The sequence below is a fragment of the Panthera leo genome, chromosome E1, assembly GCF_018350215.1.
Source record: "Panthera leo isolate Ple1 chromosome E1, P.leo_Ple1_pat1.1, whole genome shotgun sequence".
NCBI lineage: Eukaryota > Metazoa > Chordata > Mammalia > Carnivora > Felidae > Panthera > Panthera leo.
This window is the reverse complement of record NC_056692.1, coordinates 43,155,909-43,175,094: the sequence shown is the minus strand read 5'-3', so window position 1 is coordinate 43,175,094 and position 19,186 is coordinate 43,155,909. Positions and strand designations below refer to the sequence as shown.

Below are 19,186 nucleotides of genomic sequence, written 5' to 3'. Positions count from 1 at the left end.
TGAGGATAACTGTTGTTATGTTTTACTCCCATAAAGATAAGCCCACGAATATCCAAAAGCCAATAGACTGAGTCAGCACACGTTTTATCTGTAAAATGAGGGAATTGAACGGAAATGGAGATGATGTCTAGTGCAGCGTCCACCGTTCGTTCGTATCGCAGTCTGTGGAAAGACAATTGCTGTCGGTCCAGCAGATGTAACCTGTCGGGTCAGTTCTCATTCTCCCCTTGGCTCAGGCACAATAGCTCCATGAAGAGAAGGCGGCACTAAAGACAGGAGGAGATAGGATAACTTGGAGTGGCCTGTATTTTGTTTTCACTACAGATAAACACAGGGCATTCATCTCAGCAGGAGGGCTGCCTGGGTAAGAGGAAGCACCGAGCCGATGGGTATAAGGCCATGGGTGAGCTACCAGGAAAGAGGGGGGGACAGTGGGGGTAGAGCACTGAGATAGTTGGGGGAAGGATAACAAACTACTAAATTGTTTTGGCTGCATAATTCTTCATAGTCTTTCTTAATAGGGAGCCAGGGGGGCGGGGCGGGGGGGGGGGGGGAGAAGTGGGCAGGGGAAGACACACACGTGGAAGAGGTTACTTGCACAGAGCCCGCCAGTAAGCTTGTAGGTATTAATGCCATTTTTATTTTTTCAAAGCCAAAGGACATTCGGAGCCTCAAGGTTGAGGAACTGTGTTTAACCAGACATGTGACACTCACGTTCTTTCTCTTCATAACATCGTCTGACTGGATATTAACTAGTGTTACACAAACCCGACATGTTAATGGGCCTGAAAAAACGTAGAAGAAGGGGCTGGAATAGGAAGAATAGGGGAGTTTCCAAGGCAAGAACAAAAATGCATGGCTCCCAGCCGCACCGCTAACTCCCTCTGACCTCCGTTGTGGAAGAGTTTGAATCTTCGCTCCCCTTTTCTCCACCTACTAACATGTTTGATCTTCTGGCAACTGGTTCTCTATTTATCACAACATGGTTCTTTTTTTTTTTTCTTCAAATTGAGATATAGTCCGCATAATAGAATATGCAACATTATAAAGTATATAGTCCAATGGTATACTTTGATAGACAATAATCACTGCTAATTCCAGAACATTGTCATTGCCCCCCTCGAAAGAAATACCATACCCATCAGCCTTTACTCCCCATTCCCCCCTCCTCCCAGGCCCCTGGCAACAACTAATTTACCTTCTGCCCCTATGGATTTGCCTATTCTGGACATTTCATAGAAATGTGTGTCTAGTTTCTTTCACATGGCTTGTTGGCTTCAAGATTTATCCGGTTGTAGCATGTTTCAGTACTTCATTCCTTTTTTTAATGTTTATTTATTTTTGAAAGAGAGCGCACACACAAGCGGGGAAGGGGCAGAGAGAGAGGGGGACAGAGGATCCAAAACCACAGAGCCTGATGTAGAGCTCGAACTCATGAACTGTGAGATGACGACCTGAGCCAAAGTCAGATGCTTAACCGACTGAGCCACCCAGGTGCTCCAGTCACATTTTGTTCATCCATTCGTGAGTTATTGGACATTTGGATTATTTTGACTTTTTGGCTATTGTGAATAATGCTGCTATGAGTATTCATGTACAAGTTTTTGTGTGGTCATATGTTTTTAATTCTCTTGGGTACATACCTAAGAGTGGAATTGCTGGGTCATGTAGTAACTCTATATTTAACCCTTTTGAGGAACTGCCGAACTGTTTTCCACAGTGACTACACCATTTTACATTCCCACCAATGTATGAAGATTCTGGTTTCCCCAAATCTTGCTACCACTTATCATTGTCTCTCTGTTCGATCATAGCCATCTTAGTGAGTGTAGAGTACTATCTCATTGTAGCTTTGATTTATATTTCCCTAATGACCTAAGACATTGAGCATCTTTTCATGTGCTTATTGGCCATTCATGTATTTTCTTTGGCGAAATGTCTCTTCAAATCCTTTACCCATTTAAACATTTGATTATTTGTCTTTTCACTGAGTTTTAAGAGTTCTTTATATATTCTGGATGTTCTGGATACTAGACTTGTATCAGACATATGATAGTTTTGGGTTGTTTTTTTATTTTTAAATAAAGTCCAGTTTATCTATTTTTCCTTTGGTTTGTTGTGCTTTTTGTGTCATGTCTAAGAAACCGTCGCCTAAATCCAAGGTCATAAAGATTTCTCTCCTGAGAGTTTTATAGCTTGAGCTCTTCCTTCTAGGTCTTTGACTCATTTTGAGTTAAAATTTATATATGGTGTGAAGTGTAGGAATCCAACTACATTATTTGGTATGGGGATATACGGTTGTCCCAGCATCATTTGAAAAGACTAGTCTTCCCACGTTGAATGGTGTTGGCACCCTTGTTGAAAATCAGTGGGCCATAAATGTGAGGATTTGTTCCTGGACTGTCAGTTCTGTTCCATCAACTTACATGTCTGTTCTTTTGCCAGTACCACACCGTGATTACTGTAGTTTCGAAGTAGGTTTTGAAACCAGGGCGTGTGAGTCTTCCCATTGTGTTGTTCTGTGTCAAAATCGTTTTGGAGCACCCGGGTAGCTCAGTTGGTTAAGTGGCCGGCTCTTGATTTCAGCTCAGGTCATGACCTCATGGTTTGTGAGATGGAACCCCGTGTTGCAATCTGCACTGACAGCATGGAGCCTGCTTGGGATGCTCCCTCTCCTTCTCCCTCTGCCCCTCCCCTGCTCACACTTGGGAATTCCCCACTCACACTCGCTCATGTTTGCTCTTCTGCACGGGTGTGTATGCTCGCTGTCTCTCAAAATGAATAGATAAACTTTTTTTTTTTTTTTAAAAAGATCATTTTGGCTATTCTCGGTCCCTTGAATTGACATACAGATTTTAGAATTAGCTTGCCAATTTTTGGAAAGAAGTCAGTTGGGGTTTGGATAGGGATTATACTGAAACCACAGTTCAATTTGGGGTATAGTGCCATTTTACCAATATTTTCTTCTGGTCCGTGAACATGGCATATCTTTACACTTATTTCAATCTTCTTTAATTTCTTTCAACAACGTTTTGTGGTTTTTAGTGTGATTCTTGCACTTCTTTGGTTAAATGTTTTCCTAAGTATTTTGTTCTTTTGAGTACTGTTATACATGGAATTGTTTTTCTAATTTTATTTTTGGAATAGTCATTGCTGATGTATAGAAATAAAGCTAATTTTTACATATTGATCTTGTGTCCTGTAACCTTGCTGAACTCATTTATTAGTGCTAAGGTTTTTTTTCTACATTCCCAGGAATATGTCTTGTGGTCTTCTAGTTACCCAGGAAGATGTTGGAGCATTTCAAAGTCCCTATGGACATCTCATTTCTCAGCTTTTTCCTTTTAGGCTTTTTGTTTAGGCTATTTTTTGTCTTGTTATCAATTGCCTCACATAGCTGCCAGATTAAAACATTTATCTATAATTGTTTTCAAAAAATGCCCCTTGGGAAGAGGCTATTTTAGCACTGTGCAGTTCTCAGTGAGGTCAAGGGCAAGGCTTTCAAGTGAAGTTTTTTAGGGACCCCACTAGACAGGTAAAACAATGACAGTTTGTTCCTTGGGAATGAGGCTTTAAGGAACTTGAGCTCCATTCTGTTCCCCTGGGATGTGGGCAATTTTTAAGGCTACCATCACGATGGAGAGCAGAGGTTGAGGACAAGTTAAAACAACAGAGCTCACTGTTCTCATAGAAATTAGTAATTTTTTCTTTAATAAATGCTCTCCGGGTTGCTGCAAGCCCATTGGTTAAAATTTCCAAAGTTCTGAGAAAGTTGATTTTGACCATTTTTGCTAGTTTTTTGTTGTTGTTGTTGCTTTTACGGAAGGATGAATTTTCAGACGTCCTTCCTTTCTCATTTTCACTGATTCACCTGTAACAGGGCTTTAAAATGTCTAAAGTCTCAGGGCACCTGGGTGGCTCAGTTAACTGCCTGACTCTTGATTTCGGCTCAGGTCATGATCTTGCGGTCATGGGATCAAGCCCCATGTCAGGCTCTGCACTGGGCATGGAGCCTGCTTGGGATTCTCTCTCTCTCTCTTCCTCTGCCTCTCCTTCACTCATACTCTTGTACTCTCTCTCTCAAAAAATAGAATACAAAAATAAAAAATGAAATCTCTAAAGTCTCAATGATCACAGGCTAATTAAATACTTAATCATGGGAGATGATTAGAGGAAAGGAATAAAAATAGAAAATGTAATTCTTAGAGAAGCTCTCCCAGATGGAGAGATGAAGTTCAGCAAAGTGTTTCTATATTTAATGCTCTCAAAGTTAAGTTTAAGGTAACGGCTATTTTAAACCCCCTTTTTTTTTCATACAAGTTAAATACAGGCTTTGGAGTCAGAACTGAGTTCAGATTCCAGCTCTGCTTCTTGACTGGCTTGACAAACTGGGACAAATTATACAACCTCTCTGTACTTCAGTTTCCTCACTTGTAAAATGGGGTAATGATGTATCTATCACATAAGGTTATTGTGAGGTTTAAATGTGAAATGCTGATCACAGATGCCCTATGGCTCAATAGTATTGGTTGTGATGATTATCCTTATAATTTTGCAAAAGTACAGTGATGATTCTTGAGCAGAGTCAACCTAAAGGCAGATTTTCTTTTCTTTCTTCCTGTTTCCTTCACTTTATTTTTGCTGTAAAGAACTGAGAAGAAAATCTACTCGGCATTTTGGAATAAAAACTTGTGTCAAGCAGTGACAAAAAGTTATTTATTCAACAAGCCTTCACTAAGTAACTAGTAAATAACAAGCACTCTGTCAGGCACAGGGACAAAAATGACAATAGAGTATGGTCCCTGCCCTCAAGGAGCTGGCAGTCCAGGAGATGGATAAGGAAACGGGATCATATGCCACCTAACAAAGGCTGTCATAGGAGAATACACATGGTGGGGGTATAGCTTTCACCATTTCCTCTTAGATTAATCCCTTTGTCTTTGGCCCCCAAACTGAGGAATTGGTCCTATTTTTGTCTTTAACCGGGTGTTTTAAACTGTGGAATTTTTTACATTTCTAGAGATAAAGGAAAAGCACCTAGAATTACAGAGGACACTAGAAACAGTATTTCCTACAGAGCCTGGGCTTCCTACCAGCATAGTCACTTCTAGGATTTTCAGCCCAAAAAGTTCTTTGGCATATCTTTGCTTTGCTGTCCACGTAAAAAAAAAAAAATTTTTTTTTTCCTCTTTCTGTTCTCCACTTTATCGTCCAGAGAGCTGGGTAGTTCCCAAAGGAAGAGTGCTTTACAGAATCTAAGGGTGATTTATAGGCAAAGGCAGAAAATGATTAGTTTTCACCTTCCAGTTCCATACCCCCAAAATGAACATAAACTTTCATGGTAGTCATTACTGGAAATGCAGATAATTTTAATTCCATTGCATTTTTCAGAATTATCAGTCGTAACCCTCTGTCAACTGTTGAAGATTCCTATCTTTTTAAGTTGCCAGCATTAAAATATTTGTAAGTATTGCAACAATCTCATGGCTCATGAGATGATTTCTGATCGTTTTTGTTGTCATCAAAAGATTAAGTATTTTGCGTTTCGGTTAAAAAGTCGTAATTTAAATTTTAACTGGGTTATTGAAATAAGCATTATTAGCAAAGAAAAAACGTATATGGGCAAGATAGCCTGCAGAGGAAGGAGTAGTATTGAAGAACACATAACAGACATGGGACTTGTAGATGTAGGTAGAAATACCATTTATCTCAAAGTGGAAAGTGGAGTAAGGTGTATATTAAAAGAAAAAAAGACTAATCAAGAGAGGTGGATGCAATTGAGAATGAAAATGAGGATAAGAGTAAAAAGGATTGTACTGTTGAGCACCAAGGTGATTAATTTGATGATGCACATAAAATGTCTTCATTGGGAGCTTTCTGAAATTATTGTCCATAGCAAGAAAACTCTTGAGCTGACTTGACAAAGAAGCCAGAATTGAAGTAATCACATGTTGCTAAGTATCTTTTTAGGTACAGAATTTTTATCCTTGGGTTCAAATCACGCATGTTTGGGCTTTCTCCTTCAGAGACATGGGATCAACACAGGTGTCACTTACAACAGTTGAGAGCATCCTCATGATGACCGTTGAATTGGAAACACTGTAAGTTGATTTTTCTTATGTGTATTTTCACTTAGTTGTTTACTTAGATTTGTTTTATTGTTTTCTTAAGTCAGATTTATTGAGGTATAAAATTTACTCTTTTTAAGCATACAGTTTGATGAGTTTTGACAAACGTGTAGTTATGTAACCACCACCACATTTGAGACGTAGAACGTTTCTGTCACCCCAAAAGGCCCCTATGTGCCTTTGCAGCCAATCCCCTTTTCTCACCACCAGCCCTGGCAACCACCAACCTAATTTTTGTCCCTATAGTTTTGCCTTTTCTACAGTGTCTTATAAATGAAATCATACAAGGGGCACCTGGGTGGCTCAGGCAGTTAAGCGTCCGACTTCAGCTCAGGTCATGATCTCGCGGTCTGTGAGTTCAAGCCCTGCATCGGACTCTGTCCTGACAGCTCAGAGCCTGGAGCCTGCTTCGGATTCTGTGTCTCCCTGTCTCTCTACCCCTTCCCCATTTGCACTCCATCTCTCTCTCTCTCTCTCAAAAATAAATGAACATTAAAAAAAATAAATAAATGAAATCATACAGTATGCAGTCTTCTGTGATTGGTTCCTTTCAGCATAATCCTTTTGAGATTCATCCATGTTTGTTTTTTTTTTAACTTTTTTAACGTTTATTTATTTTTGAGAAACAGAGAGCATAAGCAGGAGAGGGGCAGAGAGAGAGAGAGAGACACAGAACCCGAAGCAGGCTCCAGGCTCTGTCAGCACAGAGCCCAATACAGGGCATGAACCTGCGGAACATGAGATCATGGCCTGAGCCAAAGTCGGTCACTTATCTGACTGAGCCACCCAGGCACCCCAGAGACTCATCCATGTTTTTGCACATGTCAGTAGTTCATTTCCTTTTTATTGCCGAGTCGTATTGCAGTTGTGAGGATATACCAGTTTGTTTATGCATTCATCAGTTAATGGGCATTTGAGTTGTTTCTAGCTTTTTGGCCTTTATGAATAAAGTTGCTTAAAACACTTACATGCAGGTCTTCGTGTGAGCATATGTTTTCATTGGGGGAGGGGGGCAGGTGGTAAAATACCTAATGGCAGGATTGCTACATCATATGCTGAGTGTATATTTAACTTTTTAAGAAACTGCTTACCTGTTTTCTAAAGTGGATGTACCATTTTGCATTGCAGCCAGCAGTATATGAGATCTTCTATCTATCCTTTCTTCTAATGTCTTTATCTATTTTTCATAAGGTGAATGTTGGCCTTAAAATTGAGTTGGGAAGTATTCCCCTCTCTTCAATTCTCTAGTACAGTTTGTGCAGAATTGGCATTATTTTTTCCTTAAATGTTTGCTAGAATTCACCAGTGAAGCCATGTGGGCTTGAAGCTTTCTTTGTGAGAAAGTGTTAAACTACAGATTTTATTTTTGTAATAGTGCTACTTAAATTACATACTTTATTTTTTTGAGTAGTTCATGTCTTTCAGGGAATCTATTTCATCTTGAAGTTATTGACATAAAGTATTTTATAATAATCCCTTATTATCCTTTTAGTATCTGTAGAATTGTAGTGATGTCATTCCTCTCATTTTTGATATTGATAATTTGTGTCTTCTCTTGTCTTTTCTTGATAAATCTGGCCAGAAGTTTATCAGTTTTACTTATCTTCTCTAAAAAGTGCCTTTTCATTACAGTGACTTCTCTATTTTTGTTTTCCTTTTCAGAAATTTCTGCTTTGATCTTTATCATTCCATTTTCTCTCCTTACTCAGTGATGAATTTCCTTTTCTTTTTCTAGTTTCTTAAAAGTGGACACTGGAGAAGATGAATACTATATGAGCAACATCCCACATGTTGACATGTTGTGTTTTCAGTTTCAGTTGGTACAAAATAGTTTCTAATATCCATTTTGACTTATTTGACCAATAGGGTTACTTAGGAGTGTGTTGGTTAGTTTCTAAATATTTGGAGATTTTACAGATCTGTTAATTTGTTATTTAATTCCATTGTGGTCACAGAACAATATGTTGGATGACTGAAATCCTTTTAAATTTATTGAGGCTTGTTTTATAGCCAATGAATTCTGGTGATAGATGAGAATATGGCCTATTTTGATAAATATTATGTGTCCACTTGAAAGAAAATATGTAGTCTGCTGATTTGGTGTGGAGTATTCTATAAATGTCAACTAGGTCAAGTAGGTTGGTAGTATTTTTCAAGTCTGATGTATCATTACTCATTTTCTATATATTTTTTCTGTCAATTATTGAGAGAGGGATATTGAAATCTCCAACTATAATTGAGTGCTTATGTGTCTCTCTTTCCTATTCTCCTTAATATATTTGGAAGTTCTATTATCAGATACATAAATTTTTAAGTTATGTCTTTTCTAATAGTTGACATTTCTATCACAATGGAATAACCTCATTTATCCCTGGTAATATCTTTGCTTTGAAATTGACTTTGTCCTATAGTAAATATAGCCACTCAAGGTTTCGTTTGATTAGTGTTAGCAAAGCATAATTTCTTCCATATTTTTAACCTACTTATATCTTTGTATTGAAGATGAATCTTATAGACAGCATATAGTTGGCTTTTGCTTTTTTATCCAGTATGACAACTCTATCTTTTAATTAGGTGATTATACCATTTATATTTAATGTAATTATTTATATGCTTACATTTAAAGCTACTGTCTACTCTTTTCTATGTATCCCATCTGTTCTTTGTTTCTTTTCTTTTTCTTTTTCTTCTTCTTCCTGCTCTTGGGTTGATTTAGTACGTTTTATTATTTTTTGGTGGGGGGATAAATAGTTACAACTCAGGTTTTGTTATTTTAGTAGCTGTTTAATGGTTTGTAGTGTTCATGTTTAACTTATCACAGTCTATCTTCAAATGATATTATATGATTTCATGAATAGTATAAGAACCTTACAATAAATAGTGTACTTCCATTGTTCCCCTCCTGACCTTTGTGCTATTGTTTTCATACATTTTACTTTTAGCACACCATATTATTTTTTTTGTTTAAATAGTCAGTTATCTTTTTTTATTTTTGTATTTTTGAGAGAGACAGAGTGCAAGTGGGGGAGGAGCAGAGAGAGAGGGAGACACAGAATCTGAAGCAGGCTCCAGGCTCTGAGCTGTAGACACAGAGCCTGATGTGGGGCCTGAAATCACAGACTATGAGATCATGACCTGAGCTGAAGTCAGATGCTTAACTGACTGAGCCACCTGGGTGCCCCTCAATTATCTCTTTTATTGAAGTATATATAGATCATGTAATATTAAATTAGTTTCAGGTGTACAACACAGTGATCTTTTATATACATTATGAAATGCTCACAACACAGTGATCAATTATATACATTATGAAATGCTCACCACAATAAGTATATTACAGTATTATTGACTATATTCCCTATGCTGTACTTTTCATCTGGTGACTTATTTATTTTATAACTGCAAGTTGGTACCTCTTAACCCTTTTCACTCATTTTGTCCATATCCCCAGTTTGTTCTCCATATTTACAAGTGTTTTCTCTTTTTTGTTGTTGTTTATTCATTCATTTGGTTTTTTGTTTATTTTTTGTTTATTTTTTACCTTGTTTTATTTTTTATTTTTTAAAATTTGCATCCAAATTAGTTAGCATATAGTGCAACAATGATTTCAGGAGTAGAGTCCTTAGTGCCCCTTACCCATTTAGCCCATCCCCCCTCCCACAACCCCTCCAGTAACCCTCAGTTTGTTTTCCATATTTATGAGTCTCTTCTGTTTTGTCCCCCTCCCTGTTCTTATATTATTTTTGTTTCCCTTCCCTATGTTCATCTGTTTTGTCTCTTAAAGTCCTCATATGAGTGAAGTGATAGGATTTTTGTCTTTCACTGACTAATTTCACTTAGCGTAATACCCTCCAGTTCCATCCATGTAGTTGCAAACGGCAAGATTTCATTCTTTTTGATTGCCAAGTAATACTCCATTGTATATATATACCGCATCTTTCATCCATTCATCCATCAATGGACATTTGGGCTCTTTCCATACTTTGGCTATTGTTGATAGTGCTGCTATAAACATTGGGTGCACATGCCCCTTCAAATCAGCATTTTTGTACCCTTTGGTTAAATGCCTAGTAGTACAATTGCTGGGTTGTAGGGTAGTTCTATTCTTAACTTTTTAAAAACCTCCATACTGTTTTCCAGAGTGGCTACAGCAGTTTGCATTCCCACCAGCAGTGCAGAAGGGTTCCCCTTTCTCCACATCTGTTGTTTCCTGAGTTATTAATTTTAGCCATTCTGACACATGTGAGGTGGTATCTCATTGTGATTTTGATTTGTATTTCCTTGATGATGAGTGATATTGAGCATCTTTTCATGTGTCTGTTAGCCTTCCGGATGTCTTCTTTGAAAAACTGTCTATTCATGTCTTCTGCCCTTTTCTTAACTGGATTATGTATTTGATTTTTTGGGTGTTGAGTCCTTTATATATTTTGGATACTAGCCCTTTATCAGATTATGTCATTTGCAAATATGTTCTCCCATTTCATCAGTTGCCTTTTAATTTTGTTGATTGTTTCCTTTGCTGTACAGCTTTTTATCTTTTTTTAATGGATGTTTGTTTTTGAGAGAGAGAGCACAAGAGTGGGGTAGGGGCAGAGAGTGAGGGAGACAGAGGATCTGAGCAGGCTCCGCACTGTCAACAGAGAGTCGATGCGGAACTCGAACTCACAAACCGTGAGATTATGACCTGAGCTGAAGTCAGAAGCTTAACCGACTGAGACACCCAGGTGCCCCAGAAGGTTTTTATCTTGATGAGGTCCCAATAATTCATTTAAAAAAATGTTTGTTTGTTTGTTTGTTTACGTTTATTTTTGAGAGAGAGAGACAGAGTGCAAGCAGGGGAGGGGCAGAGAGAGAGAGGGAGACACAGCATCTGAAACAGGCTCCAGGCTCCAAGCTGTCAGCACAGAGCCTGACACGGGGCTCAGACTCACGAACTGTAAGATCATGATCTGAGCCAAGTCAGATACTTAACCAACTGAGCCACCCAGGGGCCCCTATTAATTAATTAATTAATTAATTAAGAACATGGACACACACATACATGTATACATGGGGGGGAGCAGAGAGAGAGGGAGAGAGAGAATCTCAAGTGGAGAGAGAATCCTGATGCGGGGTTCAATCCACGACCCTGAGATCACGACCTGAGCCAACACCAAGAGTCAGGCATTCAACCCGCTAAGCCACCCAGGCACTCCTCAGTAGTTCATTTGTACTTTTGTTTCCCTTGCCTCTGGAGACGTGTCTCTAGTAAGAAGTTGCTTTAGCTGAGATCAAAGAGGTTTCTGCCTGTGTTCTCCTCTAGGATTTTGATGGTTTCCCGTCTCACATTTAGGTCTTTCATCCATTTTGAATTTATTTTTGTGTATGGTGTAAAAAAGTGGTTTAGTTTCATTCTTCTGCACGTTACGGTCCAGTTTTCCCAACACCATTTATTGCGAAGACTATCTTTTTTCCATTGGATATTCTGCTTTATCGAAGATTAGTTGACCATATATTTGTGGCTCCATTTCTCGGTTCTCTATTCTATTCTATTGATCTATGTGTCTGTTTTTGTGCAGTACCACACTGTCTTGATGATTCCAGCTTTGTAATACAGTTTGAAGTCCAGAATCATGATGCCTCCAGCTTTGTTTGTTTGTTTTTTCCCAACATTATAATTCGGGGTCTTTTCTTGTTCCATACAACTTTTAGAATTGTTTGTTCTCGCTCTGTGAAAAATACTGGTGTTTGATAGGGATTGAATTGAATGTGTAGTTTGCTTTGAGTAGTATAGACATTTTAACAATATTTGTTCTTCCAATCCTTGAGCATGGGATGTTTTTCCATTTCTTTCTGTCTTCTTCAATTTATTTTCATAAGCGTTCTATTGTTTTCAGCATACAGATCTTTTACCTCTTTGATTAGGTTTATTCCTAGGTATCTTATGGTTTTTGGTGTTTGTTTTTTTTTTTAATTTTAGAGACAGAGTGTACAAGTTGGGGAGAGGGGCAGAGGAGAGAGAGAGAGAGAGAGAGAGAGAGAGAGAGAGAATATCTTAAGAGAATCTTAATCTAATCCATGCTGAGCGTGGAGCCTGACACAGGGCTCGATCTCACGACCCTGAGATCCTGAGCCGAAATCAAGAGTAGGATGCTTCATTGACTTAGCCCATCCAGGCACCCCTTGTTTGTTTGCTTTTTTCTGAGATTCTACATATAAGTGAAATCATATAGTGAAATGATATACATACATATAGTGAAGTGAAATCATAACCTATATAGTTACCAGTTCTAATGTTCTTCATTCCTTTGTGTGGATCCACATTTCCGTCTGCTATCCTTTTCCTTCTGCTTAAAAATACTTTCTTTAGGGGCACCTGGGTGGCTCAGTCAGTTAAGCATCCAACTCTTGATTTTGGCTCAGGTCATAATCTCACAGTTTGTGAGCTCAAGTCCCGCGTTGGGCTTTGCTTGGGATTCTCTGTCTCCTCAGTGCTCTTTCCCCCTTGCACACGCATACTGCACGTGCCCTCTCTCTCTGTCTCTCAAATAAACATTTAAAAAAATACTTCCTTTGGCATTTCTACAGTGTAAGCCTGCTAATGATGAATTCTTCCAGCTCTTGTATGTCTCAGATAGTCTATCTTGCTTTTATTTTTGAAAGATTTGGGTATAGAATTCTAGCTTGATGGCTATTTGGTCCCCCTCTCCTTTTCACTGCCTGAAAGATGTTGCCCCACCGAGTTCTGGCTTACATTATTTCCAACAAGAAATATGTTGTCATTGTTATATCTTTGTTGCTCTGTGTGTCATGTGTGGTTTTGTTCCTTTGGCTGCTTTTAAGATTTGCTCTTTATCACTGGCTTTGACCAGTTTGATTATCATGTGCCGTGGTGTAGTTTTATCCGTGTTTAATGGATTAAACTAAACATGTAGTTTAATCCATGTTGTGCTCAGATTTCATTGACCTTGCTGGATTTGTGAGTTTATAGGGTTTACTTATTTGGAAATGTGGGGGCTATTAGTTTTTCAAATTTTTTTTATATCTCCTCTCCTTCGTGGACTCTAAGTATACATATATTAGGCCACTTGAAGTTGTTGCACAATTCATTGAGTTAAGGAGAGGCATGGGGTTTTTTCCATATATGAAATACTGTTATAATAACTTTTTTAAATGTCCTTGTCTGCTAATTGTAGCATTTGTGTAGATTATGGATTAGTTTTTGATTGATTGCTTTTTAAAAAAAAAAATTAACATTTATTTATTTTTAAGACACAGAGAGTGATCAGGGAAGGGGTAGAGAGAGAGGAAGTTAAATCTGAAGCAGGTTCCAGGCTCCGAGCTCTCAGCACAGAGCCTGATGTGGGGCTCAAACCCATGAACCACGAGATTATGACCTGAGCCAAAGTTGATTGCTTTTTATCCTCAGTATGGGCCATATTTCAGATTTATTCAAACTCTTAGAAGTCTACCCTCTTTCTGTGTGCTCTCAACCCGAAGTGAGACTTTTGGCTTGGAAGGAGTTACCTGTGTATTAAACTACTGATCAGTGTCACCCAGTTCTAATCTCTATCTCATTCTAAGGGTACCATACCCCATGTCATCCTTACCTTTCCGTTGGGCACCTCTGTCCTTCTATCTGTGTATTTATAATATTCAAGAGCAGCAGTTGGCCAACTGGTCCCTACCCAACCATCCAGGCCATGTGCCTCAAGAATTCCTTTTTGCAAAGCCCTGTGATGACTTTGGCCCGCCTCTTCTACCTACTCGAGTAACTCCTTTGCCACTAATTTAATTGTCTGTGTTTCCATTTATAGGATTTTACCTAGCCGTATGGCCTGCTGTCTCTGCCAATTTAAAAATACTATTGAGGTTGTCTGTAAGACCGTCAAGCTACATTGTGACAGTGCATGTCTGACAAATGGCACACGTTGTGGTAAGTCCTAATTGCCTGATGATAAATTTGTAAATTTTTATTTTATTTGTGGTTTAACTTTTATTTTTAATCAACAATGATAATTTTTTTTAATGTTTATTCATTTTTGAGAGAGAGAGCATTCACGTGCGTGAGCTGGGAGGGGGCAGAGAGTGAGTGAGGGGGACAGAGAATCCGAAGCAAGCTCTACACTGACAGCAGCAAGCCCCATGCGGGGCTGAACTGTGATATCATGACCTGAGCCAAAGGGATGCTTAACTGACTGGGCCACCCAGGCACCCTAACAATGGTAAATTTTTAAACTAATGATGTCATTGCATTATTTTTACTCATTCAGAGTTCAGATCCCTAAATTTCTAAGAACTATTCCTTTGTTAAAAGTCAGATTCTCAGTTACATTATTAAGTCAACTACCCCCAAATGAAAACCTGTTCACATAGTGCATCACAGCTTATAAGCTGATTTTACGTGCGTTAGGTCTCAGGTGCCCTTTGTCTTATAGGACAGGTGGAGATACCTTTTTGTTTATTTTGTTGTTTTTATAAGTGTGTAAGAGTACAAGTGATGCTGATTTCTGAAAAAGTTTTATTTGGAGCCTCTGTGTTTCTGTGCCCTAACCAGAAGCTGCTACCCAACCGTTCTAACGGATGAGAGGGCTCTTCTATCCTTGGGCTGTCCAACTCTTGTTCTGAATCTTAAGCTTTTCTATCCAAAACACGGGTGCTTTTAGGTATTTTTCTGTTCTTAGGTTTTATTGGCACTAACTTGGTGACTTCCAAAATGTGCTTTTGCACCTGGATAGCTTGAATATGGGTCCCTGTCAATGGTCTAGGGCACAGCATAAATTACACGTTGCTACTTCTATAAGTGGTGTTGCTTATTTTCCAAAACAGTGTTTTACCAATTATCTTACTCCCTTCTCCCTTAGAGGTGGGCAGAATAGGCATTTTTTTTTTTTATCTCCTTTGACAGGCGAGGAAAAATGAGATCAGAGGTGCCTTAGCCTAGCACTCGAGTCTCCTCTCCCGTTTTGGGCGCTCCGCCAGCCCGCTGCTCCTCCTCTCTCGTGACCTTTATCACCTCCTCCTCCGACTCTCACCAGCACCACTAAAAATACTTTTAATTCTTCTGGAAAAACCCAGCTGCACAGTGCTGTTCAGTGTACACAAGCTGTACGCTTGACCTTCATGTAGTTGGAAGCTCTGGATGGTTCTCTCAGTAAAGCTAGAAATCTGGAAATGAAAGGAAATGAAAGCAAAGTAGGCATTTGACCAAAGTTTCTTTATCCCTTCTGCATTTTAAAACCTCAAGTATCATTCCGTTGATTTTTTTGAACGCCCCACAGTGGCATCTCTCTCATAGCTGGAAAATCTCTTAACCTATACCCCACATCTCTGCCCAAATTTAAGCAAAGAACCAGGGTGGACTTAGCGGGTCTTGTGTTTAGTTTTTTCTGTCTAGAGCTTATGTTACGGGAGGTGCGATATATGGGAGCAGGGACCAAGCAAAAGAATTGGTGGGTGGGCGGAGAGGGCGTGTCCAGATGAGGACCTGCTGGTGACGGGTGTTGTCCCGGGCATATGTGATGGTAGCAAGAACTCAAGCCCACTGAAGACGTAGAAGGAGGAAGACTCGCGCTCCCTCTGCCCCCGAAGCAGGACAGGGTGGGGTATGTGAATGCCAGGAGTCGCACTAGAGCTGCACACAGTTTAGCCGAGTATCTTCCGGCCTTGGCTTTTCTTGAGGCCTGGGCAATCGGCCCTTAGGGACCAATGGAATAACTCTAAATATACTTATTCACACTGTGGAATGTTCTGAGGAAATAGCTACTTTTTCAAAACACATCTTTTTGTCCTTTTGTTGTTGCCAATCGTGGGTCCAAGTTTGAGTTCGTCTCCTCTCTAAATGGCGCTCGAGTATTTGCTGATTCTTAATTTGCTTGACTGGGACGTATGACTGTGCATTGACAAAGAGCTGTGCTGTCAGTCTTTCATTATCAAAACTCATCTCTTCTTCTTCTTCGACAGATCAGGAAGTATACCTAAGGAAGGCAGAAGGATCATTCATGAAGGTATTGACAGCTCGAAAGAAGAGCGCCAGCACGGAGCTGACTATTGAGCCAGAGAAGGCGTCCTCAGACATAGATCGTGTCAGTTTGTCAGCCTTTATGAATGAGCAGCTAGACTTCAATGACGAAAGTGATGTCATTAGTGCACTGAATTACATATTGCCTTATTTCTCGGAGGGCAATCTAGAAGACGTAGAATCGACGCTGTTACCGTTCATTAAACTTCTGTTTTCAAATGTGCAAGAGGGAGACAAGCCCGTGGGTCACTCGATGAACGACACAGGGGACCCTTCTCTTAAACCTGGATCCAACAATTCAACTTACAAGGATAAACTGAGAAAACTCTACTTTCTGGAAAATTTGTTAGATGCAGAAATTCAGGAAAAAATTGATGACGTGAAAAAGAAAGAAAAAATGGCCATGCTTATACATTCCAGCCTTTTAGGTCCCAAGTTTAAACGTCAAATCTTTCCAAAGAAATTGGAAACTGCCCAACCGCAGGAGAAGAGCCTAGACGAGGTTGAGAGTGTGGGGAAAAAGTTCCTGAGAGTGAACAAGGTCATCAAGGGCCCAAAGGGCATACGGAAAAGGCACTTAAAAGAACTGAGACGTCAGAACATCCAGAGGAAACAGAGCGCCCAGCCATCTGTGGAGAACATGGCCAAGGAAAGAAGGCTCAGGACACCATCCCCAGGGGAGCTTCCCGTGGCGCACAGGCCCAGCAAATCAGTGGGAAGCTCCTTCAATACAGAGCCTTCGTTCATAGATGAGCACAAGGCAGCGGTCTCTTCTCTCATGAAGCAATACTTTTTGGACAGGCCTTCTGCCACCCCCGCTCCCAAGGAAAGAAGGCTCAGGACACCATCCCCAGGGGAGCTTCCCGTGGCGCACAGGCCCAGCAAATCAGTGGGAAGCTCCTTCAATACAGAGCCTTCGTTCATAGATGAGCACAAGGCAGCGGTCTCTTCTCTCATGAAGCAATACTTTTTGGACAGGCCTTCTGCCACCCCCGCTCCCAAGGAAAGAAGGCTCAGGACACCATCCCCAGGGGAGCTTCCCGTGGCGCACAGGCCCAGCAAATCAGTGGGAAGCTCCTTCAATACAGAGCCTTCGTTCATAGATGAGCACAAGGCAGCGGTCTCTTCTCTCATGAAGCAATACTTTTTGGACAGGCCTTCTGCCACCCCCGCTCCCAAGGAAAGAAGGCTCAGGACACCATCCCCAGGGGAGCTTCCCGTGGCGCACAGGCCCAGCAAATCAGTGGGAAGCTCCTTCAATACAGAGCCTTCGTTCATAGATGAGCACAAGGCAGCGGTCTCTTCTCTCATGAAGCAATACTTTTTGGACAGGCCTTCTGCCACCCCCGCTCCCAAGGAAAGAAGGCTCAGGACACCATCCCCAGGGGAGCTTCCCGTGGCGCACAGGCCCAGCAAATCAGTGGGAAGCTCCTTCAATACAGAGCCTTCGTTCATAGATGAGCACAAGGCAGCGGTCTCTTCTCTCATGAAGCAATACTTTTTGGACAGGCCTTCTGCCACCCCCGCTCCCAAGGAAAGAAGGCTCAGGACACCATCCCCAGGGGAGCTTCCCGTGGCGCACAGGCCCAGCAAATCAGTGGGAAGCTCCTTCAATACAGAGCCTTCGTTCATAGATGAGCACAAGGCAGCGGTCTCTTCTCTCATGAAGCAATACTTTTTGGACAGGCCTTCTGCCACCCCCGCTCCCAAGGAAAGAAGGCTCAGCCACCCCCGCTCCCAAGGAAAGAAGGCTCAGGAGACCATCCCCAGGGGAGCTTCCCGTGGCGCACAGGCCCAGCAAATCAGTGGGAAGCTCCTTCAATACAGAGCCTTCGTTCGTAGATGAGCACAAGGCAGCGGTCTCTTCTTTCCTGAAGCAATACTCTTTGGGCAGGCCTTCTGCCACCCCCGCTCCAAAATCCCCACCTGACGTGAAAAAAGAATCAAAAGACTTAACGTACACCATTTTTGTTTTAGAAGATGCAAATGCTAGAGTTAGAAATATGAAGGCTTTCAGACCAGCCTCACTCCCCAGAAAGACACACCGCTTTCATAAAAGTCGCTCCCGTGTGGTCCACAGAACACCCAAGGCCAAACTGAATCGAAAGTCCAGAAAGGAAAGTTCACTCAGTAATAGACAGCTGCTTGCAAAGAGGCCTCCATCCTCTGCAGTCAGGAGCCTCATAAATTCCCCTTCACGAGAGGATTTTTCATCTCCGGGAGAACTGAGTCCTCAGAAAAATCCTTTTCCAGAATTATTTGCTCCTTCAGGAACTTACAGAGAAAACACTACTGTAGAGAACACTACTGCTCAAAATGTTTCTGAAGAAAATATTTCTACAGGAAACACTACTATGCCAGAACAAACCCTCCCTGAATTCACAGACCGTAAGAATCTTTCCACTGCTAATTCTACTGTTACTGCAGACAACTCTATGCCGACCGTTAAACAAACCAATGATACACAACGGGAATACCACAATGCGGGCACTGGCTTGCCCCCAAAAGCCACAGGCTTCACTGTGTCAAAGCTCTCGTCCTCGGGTGATCTGTTTGAAATTCAGTTAAACCAGCAGCTACAGTCCCTCATCCCCAGCAATGATGTGAGAAGGCTCATTTCTCATGTTATCCGGACTTTGAAAATGGACTGCTCTGAGACCCAGGTGCAGCTGGCCTGTGCCAAGCTCATCTCCAGAACAGGCCTCCTGATGAAGCTTCTCAGCGAGCAGCAAGAAGTAAAGGTGTCCAAGGCAGAGTGGGATACGGACCTATGGAAAAATGAGAATTATATCAATGAGAGCACAGAAGTCCAGAGTGAACAGAGAGAGCAGGAGTCAAGGGAGGTGAGGATAAATCCCCAAATGTGGGGTCTCGACATTTAGGTGGTTTAGGACATGGACCCAAGCACAAGGACCGGGGGCTCCTAGTCCGGGTCTTGTCTTGGCCACATAATTTTGGCTAAGGCAGTGATCTGCCACTTTGCTCATTTAGGAAACAGTGCCGCTGTTCCCAGAGGAGACAAAAAGAGGACCTAACATACAAGATACATCAAGTCTTG

At 40.9% G+C, this 19,186-nt stretch overlaps 1 protein-coding gene and 2 long non-coding RNA genes across 3 annotated transcripts in view; 2 read left to right on the top strand and 1 right to left on the bottom strand.

Moving 5' to 3' along the window:
* Positions 1 to 19,186, top strand: part of LOC122207336 (leucine-rich repeat-containing protein 37A-like) — a 151,580-nt gene that overhangs the window by 125,755 nt on the left and 6,639 nt on the right. Inside the window, exons 34-39 of the mRNA XM_042917438.1 lie at positions 5,392 to 5,463; positions 6,027 to 6,101; positions 13,925 to 14,043; positions 16,071 to 16,348; positions 16,616 to 16,816; positions 17,904 to 18,971. Coding sequence (XP_042773372.1) covers positions 5,392 to 5,463; positions 6,027 to 6,101; positions 13,925 to 14,043; positions 16,071 to 16,348; positions 16,616 to 16,816; positions 17,904 to 18,971 — 1,813 coding nt within the window. The remainder of the gene's footprint in view (positions 1 to 5,391; positions 5,464 to 6,026; positions 6,102 to 13,924; positions 14,044 to 16,070; positions 16,349 to 16,615; positions 16,817 to 17,903; positions 18,972 to 19,186) is intronic.
* Positions 66 to 12,520, bottom strand: LOC122207347. The gene is made up of 2 exons (XR_006196787.1): positions 12,393 to 12,520; positions 66 to 266 (listed from the first exon to the last, which is right to left on the bottom strand). It is a non-coding gene; the product is annotated as an uncharacterized LOC122207347 (long non-coding RNA).
* LOC122207348 lies at positions 157 to 839 on the top strand. The gene is made up of 3 exons (XR_006196788.1): positions 157 to 208; positions 325 to 364; positions 653 to 839. It is a non-coding gene; the product is annotated as an uncharacterized LOC122207348 (long non-coding RNA).